This window comes from Laetiporus sulphureus (assembly GCF_001632365.1).
Source record: "Laetiporus sulphureus 93-53 unplaced genomic scaffold LAESUscaffold_44, whole genome shotgun sequence".
Lineage (NCBI taxonomy): Eukaryota > Fungi > Basidiomycota > Agaricomycetes > Polyporales > Laetiporaceae > Laetiporus > Laetiporus sulphureus.
In genome coordinates this window covers 188,870-203,736 of record NW_024468553.1, presented here as the reverse complement: position 1 = coordinate 203,736, position 14,867 = coordinate 188,870, and the positions used below count along the sequence as shown (strand labels likewise).

Genomic DNA, 14,867 nt, shown 5'->3' with positions numbered 1-14,867 from the left:
GCCAGATTTCACCAGATATCACAGCTGTGCGATCTTCGAAGTCGATGTTGCTTTTCACCCCCTTGACAATGTCCCCAATGGGTGGCCACTCTTTACGAAAAACGTATGACCTGCGAAGAGCATCAACTCACGCGCCTGATGAGCGCGTGAGGCGCTACGTGCAGCACAATAATCTCGTAAAGCATGTCGATTGTCGACTGCGGTTGAAATTTCCGTGAGTGCCAGAATCACAACATGCGTAGGAGCGTCAACTCCCGCGTCGAGAACGCGAGAGGCGCTACCTCGCAACGTGTTGTTTGGCAGACTCGCAGCGGCGTAAGAGCGTCAACTCCCACGTCAGACGCGAGAGGCGCTACCTTGCTGTGCGACGTGCGTAGTCGACTTACGATCCTGGGGGGAGGGTGTTCTTAGCATTTGGAGGGTATGGACTTCATTCAATGATCTGGTCCGATTTGCTAGTCCGCGGCTGAAAACTCGGGTTCATGCAAGGAATGTGGCAAAGAGCTTCGACTCTCGAGTCACAATCGTCGTGAAAGGCGCTACTTTGCAGCACAGCATCCTGACAGAATCAGCATAAGTCTGGAAGTGGAGCTAGCATCGGGACATTCTCGAGGTGTATGCGCACAGCTAGATCTTGAAGCGCGTCGTTTGCTATCATAGTCCACTTTGATGGCTTCGACCTGCACATTGAAAACTCGCCACAGGCATAACAGCCTCAACTCTCGCGTCCATGACGCGAGAGGCGCTACCACGCCAGGCTGTCTTGTCGCGGCAGGTGAAGATCAATTTGGTGAAAGTGCACATGAGAGCGCTTGGGCACACACCTATCCGTGCTGACCGGCTTGAAGAGGCTCTGGTGGGGAATGTTGGTGAGCGGGAAACATGACGGTGTTTTTTGATGATAAAAGCTTGCATTGGCCGGTATGATATCAAGTATGCTGGATGACGACGTGGAAGGGATGATCGACTGAGGGCAGGGCAGTACTGAAGGTGGAAGCACGGCTCAAATCGCTGGTATACGAACGCAACGGGCAGTGCACGGTACAATTGAAGACGGGACGAGTGAACATTTACCTGTCTTGGTGGCAGACTCGACGTCGAAGAGGAGAAAGTGATACGCAGCTGACTGCTAGAAGAACGTGACGTTGAGGCGAGAAGGTGAGGGGTTGATGGTAATGATCGAAGAACGCTTGGCAGAGCTTGTGAGGTTGTCGACGTCATAGTTCATGCTGCATTGTTCTCGTGCAGTGGCTAGATTAAAATTGTACTTGATGGCGGCAAGACGTTGAGTCGGTAGCGAGGATTGTCCGCTGCGAGCAATCTCACCTTACAAGACCTTCTAAGATGCGACGGTTACGACTGCGCTCGATGCTGGGCAAGGGAGTGGACAGGCTTTACATATGGAGTCGGCGTGGTGAATGGTTCGGTTCAACACGGTTCACTCACCAAATTGACGCGCTGTTTCTTGGACGTAGGCTCTATCGTATGGGTTGACTTTGTTGCAAGATGAGGTTCAGCATCGGAATCTTGCCTTTTCCGCTTATCGACGGTCTTGGCTCAGCATTGACGACCGTATGGGAGAGGCGCAGAACGCGACGTCTTGACCAGCGACCTATACCAACATGCAACCAGCTGAGGAAGCGAAGCATGACGAATGCACGACGATTCACTCACGCGAGCAGTGCGCTTGGCTACTTGCGCACGCAACTTCGTCAGTAACTTAAAATTTGCCGGCGCTCACGTCCGCAGGCTTTACAGAAGCTCTGTCAGCAAAATCTTCATGACAAGTTGCCTAGGATATTTTGGCGATATAGATCCACCAACAGCTTATGAGTGAACATCAGATTGGCCTGGCTGGGCGCCAACAGTGGGCAAACTTTGTCACGTGGACTGAACTGGTGTTCAAATCGATGGCTTGGCATACTAGGATACGACCGACTCGCTTGTCAGAACTCAAGTATGGACAGAATTCGATGGATAGCTTACACTCAATGGACGACGTGGACGGCAATGGCGCTCGGACAAGCCGAACACCGAAGTATGGACCAATTTTCAAACCCTTGGTAAATCAGACGGCTGCACAACGGTAATTTTGGTCTCTAGCGCAAGTGGAGCATGCTGTGCAACATGCATAATAGCCAGAAAGCCAGAATTTTGATAATCAGTGTCATGAAATGAATAGCTGGAGATAGAATAGCACCCACCGAGCCCGCATTTTGTTTCTCCAATGATGATAAATTATTCTGTTGTTGCGTAAACTGATTGCCTGAGGTGATTGCAACGGACTTGACGACGTGAAAAATTAGAAGACTTTATTTGTGATATCGACGGAGTCTCGCCGGTCTGATGCACCGCAACTCAAATTATGAGAGCAATGACATGCCGACAAGCTCAGTATCCAGAACTGGAGCGTCGCCCTGGGCGAAATAAACGATAAACGACCTGGCTCTCAAGATCAGCGTCGATGGCCACACCCAAGCCAGCGGGATTGGAAGTAGATGGTCGACTTGCAGGAATAGTGCAGGCGAGGAGCATGCCTGCACTTGCGAGGTCAGCCGTCTTGCATGAGACGGTAGAATTTCGTAATTTGCACTGACTGCGACCGAGCGTGCAGGCACTCTTATTGGTGGAGAAGTGAAAACGGACGAGATGCAGGGGGGGACAGGCGAGGGAGAGTGAGTGAAAAGAAAGACACATGAGGAGTCACGTCTTTGTGGCGCCATCTGGTGAAACTGAACCAAGAGACGGAGGCGTGGCCGGTAGAGACGTCGGACGGTAGTCACAATGGCCCTTAGGGGCAATGGTCCTGTGCGAGTGGACGGGGAACTCCACGGGGGTGATGGGATCCACAGCAGTGATACTGCACGGATGCATCCATGCGACATTGACGGCGGGTGAGAGCGCTCCATCAGACTCGGTATTCGCCTGCAATCGTAGACTTGCCTCATCTGAGTTGAGCGTGATGCCAGACGATAATGCAGATGCCGGCTCAGCGTCTCCTGAAAGAGGTGCCGGAGGTTCGAGTCGTGATCGTGTGCCCGAACTCGACACCAACACGGACGCATTGGGCTGCTGGAGTGCGAACGTCAACGGCGTACCAATATCTTTGCTCTTCTGTGCGACCTTGAGCTCCTTTCGTGTCGCTCTCCGCACCTCCCTCGCCTCCTCCTCCTGTTTCTCCTTGAGCTCGGCCTCTTGGCCTTTTCGCGCCTCGGGCCCTATATGACGTGAGAGGACGAAAGGGTCGACGTCAGAATCTTCGCGCTCAACCTTATCGATAGCTTGTCGGAGGTTGTTGATGGAGAGCTTCTGGTTGTGGGCTGAGAGGAGTGAGCGAGGAAAGGCAGAAAACGGAGGTGCAGGGATCGGTGCTCCCGGATTGACCTGGGGATTGCCCTCGAGTTCCGCAATCCGATCAAGCAGCGACCTGGCCGGACGTCCAGTCAGGCTACACGATCGAAAGTTGCATATAAGAATACCCACGCTCGCTCTGATCTCCATTTTACATTTTGTTCACCTAAATTATTGAGCTGAATGAGGGTCTCTTTGTGTTTCTATCGCCAGCGCAGATCACAAACGAAATGAACATTCATTAGCACACCGGATTATGCGAATGTAGATCCATCTACACGTTCGAGGGTGCGATGACTCACTTCTTCGAGTTCGAAGTACTTTTGCTCGAGTCTCCTGTACTTGTCTTGGACTTCCTGGGAATCCCTCGGTTTTGGTGGAGGCGGTTGCATGACCGGAAGAGACACTGCATGAAAGCGTCCTGGAAATGTTGACGGTGGGCGGGAGCGCTCCATCGGGCTCGGTGTTGGTGCGCGATCATCGATAGCAGCTTGTCCCACCCGGGCTGAGCGTGATGCCAACATACGCTGCGCTCGGATTCCCATCACCACTGCCGCCACACCCAAACCCACACCAATTAATATTGCGAGACAGAAACCTGACTCACTTATGGAGGACTCGGCTGTCGTTGGGGAAGGGGAAACAGATGGAATAGACATTGGACTTGTTTGCTTTACAGGGACTAGCCGTCCACGGAACCAAAAGACAGGGTATCCGATGTGGAATTTGAATGAAGGGAATGACCTGCTACATTTCCTCATCCATGTGTCTTCGGTACGCCACACCCAGGTTGCAATGTTGTGGTTGTCGGCAGTAATTGTCCAGATGTGGGGTGTGGGGGTTGCTCCCTAGATAGATGCATAAGCATAAGCCATGAATGGTTTGGATGATTTGGATAATTTGTAAAATATTACTTACTGGGGGGATGTTGGTCTGGATGGGCGGAAAATGATGAAGGCATTGAGCAGTGAATGTAGCTTTTTGAGCAGCCTTCCAAGATGCCCTCCAATCTTCTTTGAAAGCGGATAACGCATCACCCAAGTCGGACACCATACATCGTAATCCATGCATTGCGATGGTTTGACGTGCAACCCCTATTGAAACCCCTATAATCATTTCAAGGAGATCCATTGCGCCCATGCCTTTGTAGATGGATGTGACAACTGCAGTGAAATTGGGGTATCGCAGACTGCCACGAGGTATGGTTCGTGCTATTCGTGCATGCTCATGGCTCACGGAGACAGCCGATCGGAGATCGAACATGAGCGGATGAATACACGCGGTGGCCGCGCTATCATCAATAAACATGTCAAAGCGGACCTTTCGCCGACGAGCGTTCTCCGAGATCCTTAACGGCGGCCTCCAATGACAACGCTAACATTGTTCATTATGCAGTATGGGTCTCCAATTGCTCCCAATTGCTCCCTCATTCGTGCTTGTCCGTATCAAATGGTCTGGAGCAACCGCGCTCTGCTAAACCTCTGTCCGATCCCTACGACATTGCATGAGCCGAGGATCAGGAATGCTCCGCTTGTCCAAGCTTTCATGCAATTGATGAAGTCTCTGAGCATCAGCGAATTTACAGCGCCCGATCCCCGGCTATAAATACACAGTGCAAGAATCCCGTTCATTGATCAGCTTTCCCGACTGATGGGTTTCACAGCACCTGGTGACCCATGTCAGTTACGACCTGTGCAGTGCACCTACTCACACGTGGTGCATGCAGCTCATACCTTGAAGTGTATCAAAAGAATTCATGCCAACCCGAAAATCCAGCACGCCCCTCCAACCTGTAAGTAATCTAGTAATCATATTTATGTATGCTGATTGCTCAAGCAGCATTCATTCACAGCCTCTGGGACATGACACAGTATTCAATCCTCCCAGTCCTATAAGACCGGTCGCAGGGATCGCTCAGATAAACCGCCTCCCGCCAGAGCTCCTTGGAGAGATTTTTACGTGTCTACTTTCCGTCTTTCGTCCTTCTGCGCACGAAACGAAAGAACACACATGGCTATGCTTCTCGCAATCCACCCACGTCTCATTAGCATTATCGCATGTCTGCCGCCATTGGCGAGCGGTAGCATTGGCAATGCCGCAGCTCTGGTCCTCCGTCCCAGGCGCCTCCCATCCGCTAGCAATCTCCACGCGCCTAGCGCGCTCTCGGGATATTACACTCGATCCCTGTATCCAGCTTCCACCCGACCAGGCAATCTGGCATGCTCTGCATACCGATATGTACCGCATCCGGTCCTTGTACGGCCACACGACGCACATTGAAGACGACAACAGCGTCCTGGGCTGCCTGCAGTTCTCCGCGGAGCAGCTGGAAGTGCTCGAGCTCAAACTGTCCCGTGTAAACCCGTCCGTCCCGACCAAGGTTACACAGCCTGTTTTCTTCCAGGACCACGCACCGCTCCTCAGGATACTGATTCTTCAGTCCGTGCCATGGCTCCACGAATCGCTTCTCAACACTCACGTGCCTATACATCACCCATCAATTCGTTGGGACCTTAAGAAGTCTATTTGAGTTCCTCTCGGGCACTCCCAACCTGGAAGATCTTACCCTCGTTTACCTGCTCAGGCGCAGGGGCGCAGATGCCGACCCTCAGTTCTGGACTTCCCGCGCCTTCGCCGTCTCGCCGTTGCTGACGTGCCCGCCGCATTCGGGTCGAACTTTATCTCGGCGCGCCTCCCCACATCCATGGAGCTGTACCTTTTTGACATCGAGCGCGGGCCCATCTCCGACCTCGCGTTCCTCCGCTCTGAGTCGATGAGCACTCTTCCTCTGCTCGCGGGGCTCACAAGGCTGTCGCTCGCCATCGCCGGTACGGATGGTACCATCGCATTCTTCGTCACTGCGGCCGGCTCTTCGTCTGCGTTCCACGTCGATTGGGAGGTGGAGCCGTCGTTGACCGTCGCTCAGCGGCGCAATGGATGGGTGGAGTTCCTCCTAAGCCTGCTACCTGCGACTTGTATTACAGAGCTCTGGATAGACCGCTGGCAGTTTCGTGACGACGATCTCGAACCACTGTTCCGCGGGCTTCCATCGCTGAACAGCGTGGTTATAAATGACGCTTTGTAACAACATAGAGCCATGCGTTTTTCAATTGTTAGCGGCGAGCTGGTCACATCGCACTACACCCTCATACGAACGTGAGCAGAGTCGTGAGGCGGCTGAGTGTCCAGGATCTGGTCAGTGTGTATGTCCGATGGTCACAACGCTGTGATACTCACCGGCGACTTGATGTCGAGAATCTGGGCGAGGGAGTCGAACTCGCCGGTCGTGGGCACGGCCGCACCAGTGCAGACTGCGTGGTCAATGAGTTGAAGCACCTGACAATAAGAGACACGACACGCACTGTCAATAATCCGCTGCTCGGAGAGGTACAGCTTGGACGCGATCTCTGAGTACGAAAATGCCTGATCGATCGTCAACGCCGACGGTTAGTGCGTCCCCAATAGCGCGAGTCCTATTGGACGACACCTTTCTTGTCCTTGGCGGCGGCGAGCGCAGTGCATTGTGGGTTGGGAGCCATGGTCGTCCAGCAGGGCAGTGTGCAGAGATGCTATGGGATTCAGACAAGTCCGAGTCGGGTGGTGGTGGAAGTTTGCGGCAGAGAATCGATGGAGAGAGAGCAGGCCCTTTTATATGCTCCCGATGCTCCGTGGCTTGCCGTGGAGTTCGCCAAATTCGTAAAAGTCACTTGGATGCATATACAGATCAATATCAGGTGTCTTATCGGTTGAACGTTCTGAGGTCCGTCAGCCCAAGTAGCCCAGCTGCTGGTTTGATTTTTGATGCGGGAGATGGGGTTCGTGACATTGCCTTCGAGGCGCGTCCATAACCTCTTATTGACCAATCAGCCAGTGTATTACATGCAGATGCTTCCATGAAGATCATCCAACAAATCCCGACTGTGGAAATGACTCTGAAGGGAGTGCCTATGACCTCATCTAGTCTCCCACTGTACCTGATCATACGTCTGCCCATTGTCAAGCAAGAAGTCCTGCACAACGTCCCGCATTCTCTCCTTCCCCATCCTGGCAGCTCTGAATACCTCGTCGTGCTGGGAGAGTTGAGGCCCCAACCATGTCGGCAGTGGCGCCGCAGAGGGCTTCGCTATCGAGGGGTTGAGCGACGGAGTAGATCGACTGCTCTTGCTGGTGAGTGTTGTATGGCAAGCATAGCATAAAAACGGCGTCAAAGACGGTGCCTTTTCCATTTCGTGCGGATCGGATCATTGAGAGCGCGATCGAATCGATATTCACGACTTCCACTCTTGAACGCCTGTATGAATGGGTCTAGAATTGTTATGAGTGATCGATACATAAGGAAAAAAACAGGAGAGAATTCCTACCGTGCACATAGGATACAAATCCCAGAGGATTCGCCCTTCGGGGCCACCTTCGTACATGTCCTAACAATGGTCGACACGGTCGATGGATAGTCCCTCTCAAGCCCACCAATGAAATCTGCACAAGAGGACCATGAGCAGAGCACTCGAGTCTAATTGGAGTCATACAGACCTCGCGTCACTGTGCCGATATCTTGTCTAGAACTCAACCAAGGCCACGGCGCCTGTTCAGCAATCCTCAAACCCATCCACCACGCCCACATCGCACACTCTTTCCTGCCCACATCGCGCAATGACCTGATCACACTGACAGTCCGCTTCCTTCCAGCCTCATCTCGCGCCCTGCTGTCCCACGCCCACTCCTCCTGCATCTCCTCCTTTATATTGAAACCAGCGCCTTGCGAGATGCTCGATATGAGAGACATTGCTAGGCTAGTGAGAGACGTCCCAAGGACAAGGTGAGAAGAGCCTGTCTCCCATGCTGTGAATTGCAAAAGAAGGCGCGTGATGGTCTTCACAGTGCTTGATATGGTTGTAGCTGTGGGCAGAGATGCGAGATAGATGCGTAGCGCTTGCAATGGTCCTCAGTCGAGGACATGGACGCCAAGTGCGGCACCAAAAGGAGCTCTAGCACAAGCAACTTCTTGAGCGTACGCAGGTCTTAAGAAGCGGCACTGCCTACCTTCATCCCTCAAGTCAACGGCAGCATTGATCGACTCCACCTTATACTGTATCCGCTCCCACCATCTGTGATCAAAGGCATCCTGCAATCGCAACGGTATGAACTCAATCTCACTATATCTCTCAACAAGCTGCTCGACGTCAGCCGTGCGATCCTCCACCTACCAAATCAGCCATAACGTCCACATCGATCACAGATAGATGTGCACAGCGGGCGCGCACGACTCACCTCCGGGAACGCATCGCAGACCTCCATATAACACGTGGCAACCTTCTTCCACACCCGCTCATGGCGCGAGTGCTGCGTGCCTCCATCTGCTGGCATCGTGCTCTGGTCCATCGCTATGTAGCACTGATGCACCAGGTCCAGCAGCACCGATGATCCGAGCCCGCTGGAGATGCCGACCAGTAGATTTCCTGCGGGCTTTAGGGCGGTCCGCCGTGGGCCATCAGGCTTCGAGTTAACGTGTGGCTCCAGGGAGCGGCGGAACTTGTGGGTCATGAGGGAAAAGAAGCATTCCCTGAGGAGCGTTGTCGGGTGTTAGCCTTAGGAGGTGTGGGCATGCACGAGGGCGTACTTGCAGTAGACAGGGTGGCGAATGACGATGTTCCCCTCCGTGACTTTACATCTCACGCATTGCTTGGTCTTGTCATACCGCTTTTTCTCTGAAATGGAAGAGGTCAATTTGATTCCTGTCACTTTGCAGGACTAGACGGCACGCACTGGGCATGAGACCGTCGGCCTCGACGATGGGATTGCCACACGACATTTCCGCCGAGTAAGGTGTTTCCTTCACGGAAAATGACGACACGATGGCCCCGCGAGTGTCGATTGAGCCTGAGATCTTCGGCTAAGAGCAGTCAATGGAGGAAACTGGAAAAACCGAGATAGAGCAGCGTCAATTTGCCGCCCAAATTCCTCGATCAAGTGGACATGTATTTAGCGCGACGCGTCTGCGTGACCGTGACTGAGGACGCGTCCTAACTTCAGACTGTATCATTTGAAGGCAGAGTCGTATCTCAGCACAGCGCAGACAGATGGACATCCGCATTCGTTCTTTATGAGAACTGCTGATGGCGGGCCGAACACTCGTGTAGCATTAATCAAATTGACAGTGTAGTATAGACAGAGCACATCCGGGAAAAGATGGTAGTGAGACAATAATGGTACATGAACGCCGACCGCGGTGGATAGAGGCTGTTAAGGATGCGGATGAACCGCAATCAGGTTGAGATAGCGGCAGAGTTTCCCACCAAAGCATTAGGATTAAATGCCTTCGTCGTACCCCTCTAAATGGCCCATTGGATTCCGCCCAAGACATGCGCAAGGAACACTTCGTTCTGCGGCTACGGTAAGACTCACGAATTAATGTTTCAGCCGCTGCTCACCTGCCATGTCTCGATGCAGTGCCCAAGGCTAGTGAAGAAGCTACGGCCAGCAATTCCACCAGCTTGCATACCGGCTCCGCGTTCCTGGAACCGCGCTGACAGAATTTTGTCATTTGAGTGCCCGATAGAGCTGTAGCCTATTCATCAGTGGGTGTGGGGTCCCGTGATTATACTTCCTCTCTCTGGTGTCTGCGCTGTCAGATCAGTTAAAGATTGTATCGAGTCTTGCAGGGTGCTTGCCTTTGTAGCTGGACTCGTCGACTGAGAGCACTACAGTTGCGCCGACTTCGCGAGGGTCGGACATAAAATTGTACCTGATCGCACAGTTGTTACTTCCGCGTAACTGATGTCAACGATTGACTTACGCCTCGTCGTACAGCTCCCAGCGGGCAGGCAGCATACTCGTACTAGGATGCGAAGGGCCGGCGACCCGCAATGCACTGCGCTCGCCGCTGCCAAGGACAAGAAAGGTATCGTCCAATAGGACTCACGCTATTGGGGACGCATTAACCGTCGGCGTTGACGATCGATCAGGCATTTTCGTACTCGGAGATCGCGTCCAAGCTGCACCTCTCCGAGCAGCGGATTATTGACAGTGCGTGTCGTGTCTCTTATTGTCAGGTGCTTCAACTCATCGACCATGCAGTCTGCACTGGTGCGGCCGTGCCCACGACCGGCGAGTTCGACTCCCTCGCCCAGATTCTCGACATCAAGTCGCCGGTGAGTATCACAGCGTTGTGACCATCGGACATACACACTGACCAGATCCTGGACACTCAGCCGCCTCGCGACTCTGCTCACGTTCGTGTATGAGGGTGTAGTGCGATGTGACCAGCTCTGCTTGTCTCACATATATCAACTGTATAACTGTCGGCCATCTTGCGCAGGATATCAATGCAGTGTTATTTAAACATCCGAATGTATACTCTGTTCACTTTGTGCGTACCTATCGTGGCGACGGGACGTAATGAGTTTAAGCTTGACCCTCTCGGTCCATGGGTTCCAACGGCGACTGCTGCCGAATCACTGTAGCTACCGACAAGATGACAACACCCCTGCATCCAACAAAGATTATAGAAACTATGGGAGATGTGGAGGCAATGATTTCGGACACACCACTCTGGTGCATTAATTCCATACACTCTTTTTGCCATGTGCAGAGTGTTGTCATCTCGTTGGTGGCTGCAACGGCTCGCGAACACCAGCACTTTAATGCCAGAAATTGAAAGATACGGGGTAATTTGTATTTGGTCACCAAAACAAGCGTTGCGCGAAATGTAGAAATCCATCCATGGTCTGGCCAGATATACTTGTACATGGTGAAGACAAGTCCAGAAGATCGAACCTTCCTGCACGCATTCAACATCAACTGCACGAACGCAGACTCGAGACGCACCACAAGCTGAGCTACTGCTCGTCCTCCGCCTCCTCCTCGCTATCATATACTGTCTCCAGCATGGCCTCCACCTGCTCAGCGGGTACCTCCACGTACACGAAGCGCCACTCGACGCGCTGCAGCGCCAGCGGCCGCAGCTGCGCATTCTTCTTCCGCTCCACCCAGTCCAACCGGAAGCCCTCGTCTGCATACATGACCGCCATGCAGTGGTCGCACTCGCTGCACCAGAGGTTCTCGTTCGCCTTGTTGATCTGCGAGTCGTCATCCTTCTCGTAGCCGACGGTGATGCGCACGGTGTGCAGGTGCTCGAGCATGGCCCAAAAGCGATTGTAATGGATCTATGCTGTGTGATGAGTCCCCTCATAGCCATAAAGAGAGGTGCACTAGCCGTTCAGATGGCCGAGTGGGAGGCTACACTGAAGAAGCAGACTTCTTTTGGCCTGCACAGATACAGAGCCAGTTGGGGGTTTGAGCCCATGATGCACCCAAACTTATTCGGATTCACAACATTTGCCCACTCTCTGCGGAGAAAAGAAGAGATAGAGGTACACTCACGGGTAGGCCAATGCCGCCGGTGTACACGATCAGCGAAGGCGGCTCCTCCTTGAATGCGGGGACGTTGCATGTGTTGCAGAGGCTGCAATAGATCGATTTCTGCGAGAGTCGGAGGACCCGCAGCTCAGGGAACCGCATCGCGGTGGCCTGCAAGAAGACGGGAGACGGCCATGGGTGGTCGTGGACCTCGAGCTCTTGCAGAGGCGGCACATTACAGAAGTCGATTGCGTAGTTGTAGTCGAAAGGATCGACGTCCAGGCGTAGTTTGTTTACGCGTTTGAACTTGCTGAGGTCCCACCATGGGCCGGCCTCTGCATCAGAAAGAGTTCTGTCATGATCTTTGCAATGCAGGACTCTAGAGGGGCACCATCTAGTCCTGTACTGATGCTGAGTTTTCGCAAAGAACCATACCTTATCCAGCTGCTGACTTGAGGAAACGTATCGATCTCGACGAAATCTCTTGGATGGCTGGCTACAAAGAAGACGTGGAACTAAGCCTCGATAGCCGACTGGCAGATGCTCCTGGAAGTCAGGGTGAGAGGCTCAATCAATCTCCAATCGGGCTTCAACCTCGTGGCAGTTGACAAAGAATCCTCGTCGACGGTAGGATATGCATCACAGATGTATCTCATCAATGAGCTCGATAGGCAGCTTGGCGGTCAGTGTCACCTTGTCGTGGGACACTGTGAGAAGGTCGCGACTACGCATGGGCCACTCAAGGACCTCGAACAGTTGTTCGAATTATGTAAACTCTGAATCTCGTAGATTATACTACGAGACATAAGGACAGCACTAGCTAGCGTACAGGAAGGCGATTGCAAAATAAGACAACCTGAGGGCACGAGCGAAGGAACATGTTGCAGAGGGAGTTCACGTATCCATATCCAGTGCAGCCAGATGATCTACAAGATCCTCCATGACAGACTTGGTATGGCCGTGTTCTCATCATCTGGTACTGCAGACGGCGAGCTTGAGAGGGACGAGTGGTGATCCTTGAGGCTCGAAGCCCGGTGCAATTCTGTGCAACGCCTCTCATTTGTGGCGCTCCTTCTCCTCTTCGTGGGACTTGAGGTACGCTTCGCGACGAGCAGCGTGAGCGGCGAGAGTCACCCGTCGCGAATCCTCCAGTCTCAGCACATGCGGCTCAAGCGTGAATGGGTAGACGAATTGGCGGCGCGGGTACAGAACGGATGAGAGCACGCGTCTCGATGCAAGGAGGACTCACGTATGCGGTTACATCGTCAGGCAGTGGGTGAATATCTGGAGGGCGTATTACCTGAGTAGCATTTATAAACTGATACAGTTGTGTTTCGAAGATGGACGAACCGGCCGAGGTACCCTGAGACTCGGAGATTTGATGAGAGGGACCCATGCTGCAGGAGCATACTGCATGTGCACTACAGATGAACGGCGGCATAAGTGTAAAGGCACAAATATTTGATGAAAGACGTACAAGAATCAGGCATCCTTGAACGAGTCTTGGGGCAGTAAGGGTCAGAAAGCAGTGCGGCCTTTCATTTTCGGGGTTTAAAGTGTGTTTACATGTTCCTTTCGGAGATCTAATTCCACCTACACATCATCACGTGGTCGCGTATTGCACGAGTCGGTGTTGACCGCTACCACCTCCTCATCACCTGAAAGTATATACGCCTTCGCTCCCCATCTCTTTCCCGCACACCTGCTCTCCCGGTTTCGTCGTCACTTCTTTTTGAAGATCACCACCTTTTCCCAGACATTCAGCCAGAGTTTTGCCCAGCGCACAGACCATCACCACGCTTGACGACTCGTACGCAACCCCCAGCAATGCCAGTTCAATACCTAAACCGAGAACGGCGGCATCATCCTCGCCATTGTCGGCAAAGACTTCACCGTCATTGCAGGAGACACTCACCAGAGCGAGGGGTACAGCATCCAGACGCGCTGTGCACCGAACGTCTTCAGACTGTGCATGGCGTGGAGGTCCGAGCGTGCTACAGCGTGCAAGCTGATGTAGGTACAAAATCTATCGAGCTGTCCTCGCCGTGAATGGCTTTGCAGCAGATTGGAACACGTTCGTGAATCAGGTCAAACAAAGGCTTGAGGTGCATGCTCGCTATTTGTCTCTCGGTGCGCTCGTCTAACGTCCTGCTAAGTGGTACCGCCATGCCCATGCGAAAGACATGTCCCTCCGTGCCTCCGCTCGTCTCATTCAGACCATGCTCTATGCTCGCCGTTTCTTCCCCTACTATGTTTACAATATTCTCGGAGGCATCAAAGAGGACGGTACATGCCCGCTGCTCTGTTGCGTGCCCCCATGCTTGATCTTCGATCCCGTAGGCTCATATAAATGTGGAGCGTGTTGAACCACAGGTGCTGTGCAGTCCCTGGTTCAGCCATTCCTAGACAACCAGGTGTATGTACCTTCCTGGGATATACAGTGAGCCACAAAACTGTTGCAATGTTTGCAACAGTTGCATTGTTTGGCTTATATCTCAGAGACCAAAATAGCTAAATATACATACATATATATCGTTAGAAAGCCTATGATATGAGCTTTCAAATGGCACTCAGATGAAGTAAATCGGCCTTCTGGTTGGTGAGATACAAAATATTCTTTACAAAAGATGCATTGCAACAGTTTTGTGGCTGACAACTCTGAAGACAAAAATACCCCCTTGCAGAAGTTTGTTTGCTTTAAGGTTTAAAGTTTGGATCATGTGATCTTTGTTGAACTTCAACATGAGTTGATCAACACTCAACAGACCGTTCAACTTCAGTACAACCATCATGAAAAAGGTTTCTGCTACTCAGACCGCCCACATTCTCTCCCTGCTTGATCAAGGTCATTCTGTCAGACAGATTGCTCATCTGACTGCAGTCCATTACTCCACTGTGTCCAGAATTCGCTCTGAGCATTGTCCTAACATGCCTACATCTGGTGGAGGTCGTCCTACAAAGCTTAATCCTGGAATCATTCGCCATGCTACTCGCCTTCTTACCACTGGACAGGCAGATACTGCTGTTGAAGTGACCAGACTTCTCCAAGATGTTGTCAACCAGCCCTTTCATGTGGAGACTATGCGTAGAAAGCTCAAAAGCACTGGTCTGAAGGCTGTGGTCAAGCATAAACGTCCCCTTCTCTCTAAGCGTCATAAGAG

At 52.5% G+C, this 14,867-nt stretch overlaps 9 protein-coding genes across 9 annotated transcripts in view; 4 read left to right on the top strand and 5 right to left on the bottom strand.

Annotated features, from left to right (window-relative positions):
- Positions 1–68: 68 nt before the first annotated feature.
- On the top strand, positions 69–1,115 carry LAESUDRAFT_716527 (uncharacterized protein; the record flags this gene model as incomplete). Its single annotated transcript, XM_040907261.1, has 5 exons — positions 69–214; positions 243–369; positions 460–613; positions 705–869; positions 1,036–1,115. The coding sequence occupies 5 exons, from the start codon at positions 69–71 to the stop codon at positions 1,113–1,115; spliced, it is 672 nt and encodes a 223-aa protein (XP_040760684.1).
- A 1,588-nt stretch (positions 1,116–2,703) lies between these two features.
- LAESUDRAFT_762371 (uncharacterized protein) lies at positions 2,704–3,743 on the bottom strand (the record flags this gene model as incomplete). Its single annotated transcript, XM_040913090.1, has 3 exons — positions 2,704–3,427; positions 3,484–3,554; positions 3,654–3,743. 3 exons carry the CDS (start codon positions 3,741–3,743, stop codon positions 2,704–2,706), a joined length of 885 nt encoding a protein of 294 aa, XP_040760683.1.
- Positions 3,744–5,443: 1,700 nt separating this feature from the next.
- On the top strand, positions 5,444–6,436 carry LAESUDRAFT_762370 (uncharacterized protein; the record flags this gene model as incomplete). Its single annotated transcript, XM_040913089.1, has 2 exons — positions 5,444–5,830; positions 5,936–6,436. 2 exons carry the CDS (start codon positions 5,444–5,446, stop codon positions 6,434–6,436), a joined length of 888 nt encoding a protein of 295 aa, XP_040760682.1.
- A 53-nt stretch (positions 6,437–6,489) lies between these two features.
- On the bottom strand, positions 6,490–6,890 carry LAESUDRAFT_660808 (uncharacterized protein; the record flags this gene model as incomplete). Its single annotated transcript, XM_040904893.1, has 4 exons — positions 6,490–6,528; positions 6,589–6,662; positions 6,714–6,774; positions 6,837–6,890. The coding sequence occupies 4 exons, from the start codon at positions 6,888–6,890 to the stop codon at positions 6,490–6,492; spliced, it is 228 nt and encodes a 75-aa protein (XP_040760681.1).
- Positions 6,891–7,304: 414 nt separating this feature from the next.
- On the bottom strand, positions 7,305–9,848 carry LAESUDRAFT_738470 (uncharacterized protein; the record flags this gene model as incomplete). The annotated part of the gene is made up of 8 exons (XM_040910898.1): positions 7,305–7,568; positions 7,641–7,656; positions 7,713–7,827; positions 7,882–8,292; positions 8,392–8,551; positions 8,620–8,911; positions 8,969–9,099; positions 9,780–9,848. The coding sequence occupies 8 exons, from the start codon at positions 9,846–9,848 to the stop codon at positions 7,305–7,307; spliced, it is 1,458 nt and encodes a 485-aa protein (XP_040760680.1).
- Positions 9,849–10,191: 343 nt separating this feature from the next.
- Positions 10,192–10,592, top strand: LAESUDRAFT_660702 (uncharacterized protein; the record flags this gene model as incomplete). Its single annotated transcript, XM_040904887.1, has 4 exons — positions 10,192–10,254; positions 10,314–10,374; positions 10,426–10,499; positions 10,560–10,592. 4 exons carry the CDS (start codon positions 10,192–10,194, stop codon positions 10,590–10,592), a joined length of 231 nt encoding a protein of 76 aa, XP_040760679.1.
- A 661-nt stretch (positions 10,593–11,253) lies between these two features.
- LAESUDRAFT_791098 (uncharacterized protein) lies at positions 11,254–12,296 on the bottom strand (the record flags this gene model as incomplete). The annotated part of the gene is made up of 3 exons (XM_040913927.1): positions 12,142–12,296; positions 11,731–12,085; positions 11,254–11,513 (listed from the first exon to the last, which is right to left on the bottom strand). Coding segments are annotated over exons 2-3 (398 nt in total), but the record flags the coding sequence as incomplete, so codon positions are not given.
- Positions 12,297–12,600: 304 nt separating this feature from the next.
- On the bottom strand, positions 12,601–13,196 carry LAESUDRAFT_738469 (uncharacterized protein; the record flags this gene model as incomplete). The annotated part of the gene is made up of 6 exons (XM_040910897.1): positions 12,601–12,654; positions 12,694–12,748; positions 12,797–12,873; positions 12,956–13,006; positions 13,057–13,127; positions 13,184–13,196. The coding sequence occupies 6 exons, from the start codon at positions 13,194–13,196 to the stop codon at positions 12,601–12,603; spliced, it is 321 nt and encodes a 106-aa protein (XP_040760677.1).
- Positions 13,197–13,558: 362 nt separating this feature from the next.
- Positions 13,559–14,867, top strand: part of LAESUDRAFT_729689 (N-terminal nucleophile aminohydrolase) — a gene marked incomplete at its 5' end in the record, with an annotated part of 2,689 nt that continues 1,380 nt past the window's right edge. Inside the window, 5 exons of the mRNA XM_040909687.1 lie at positions 13,559–13,674; positions 13,724–13,811; positions 13,863–13,992; positions 14,047–14,058; positions 14,080–14,146. Of these exons, the coding sequence (XP_040760676.1) occupies positions 13,559–13,674; positions 13,724–13,811; positions 13,863–13,992; positions 14,047–14,058; positions 14,080–14,146 (413 nt within the window). The remainder of the gene's footprint in view (positions 13,675–13,723; positions 13,812–13,862; positions 13,993–14,046; positions 14,059–14,079; positions 14,147–14,867) is intronic.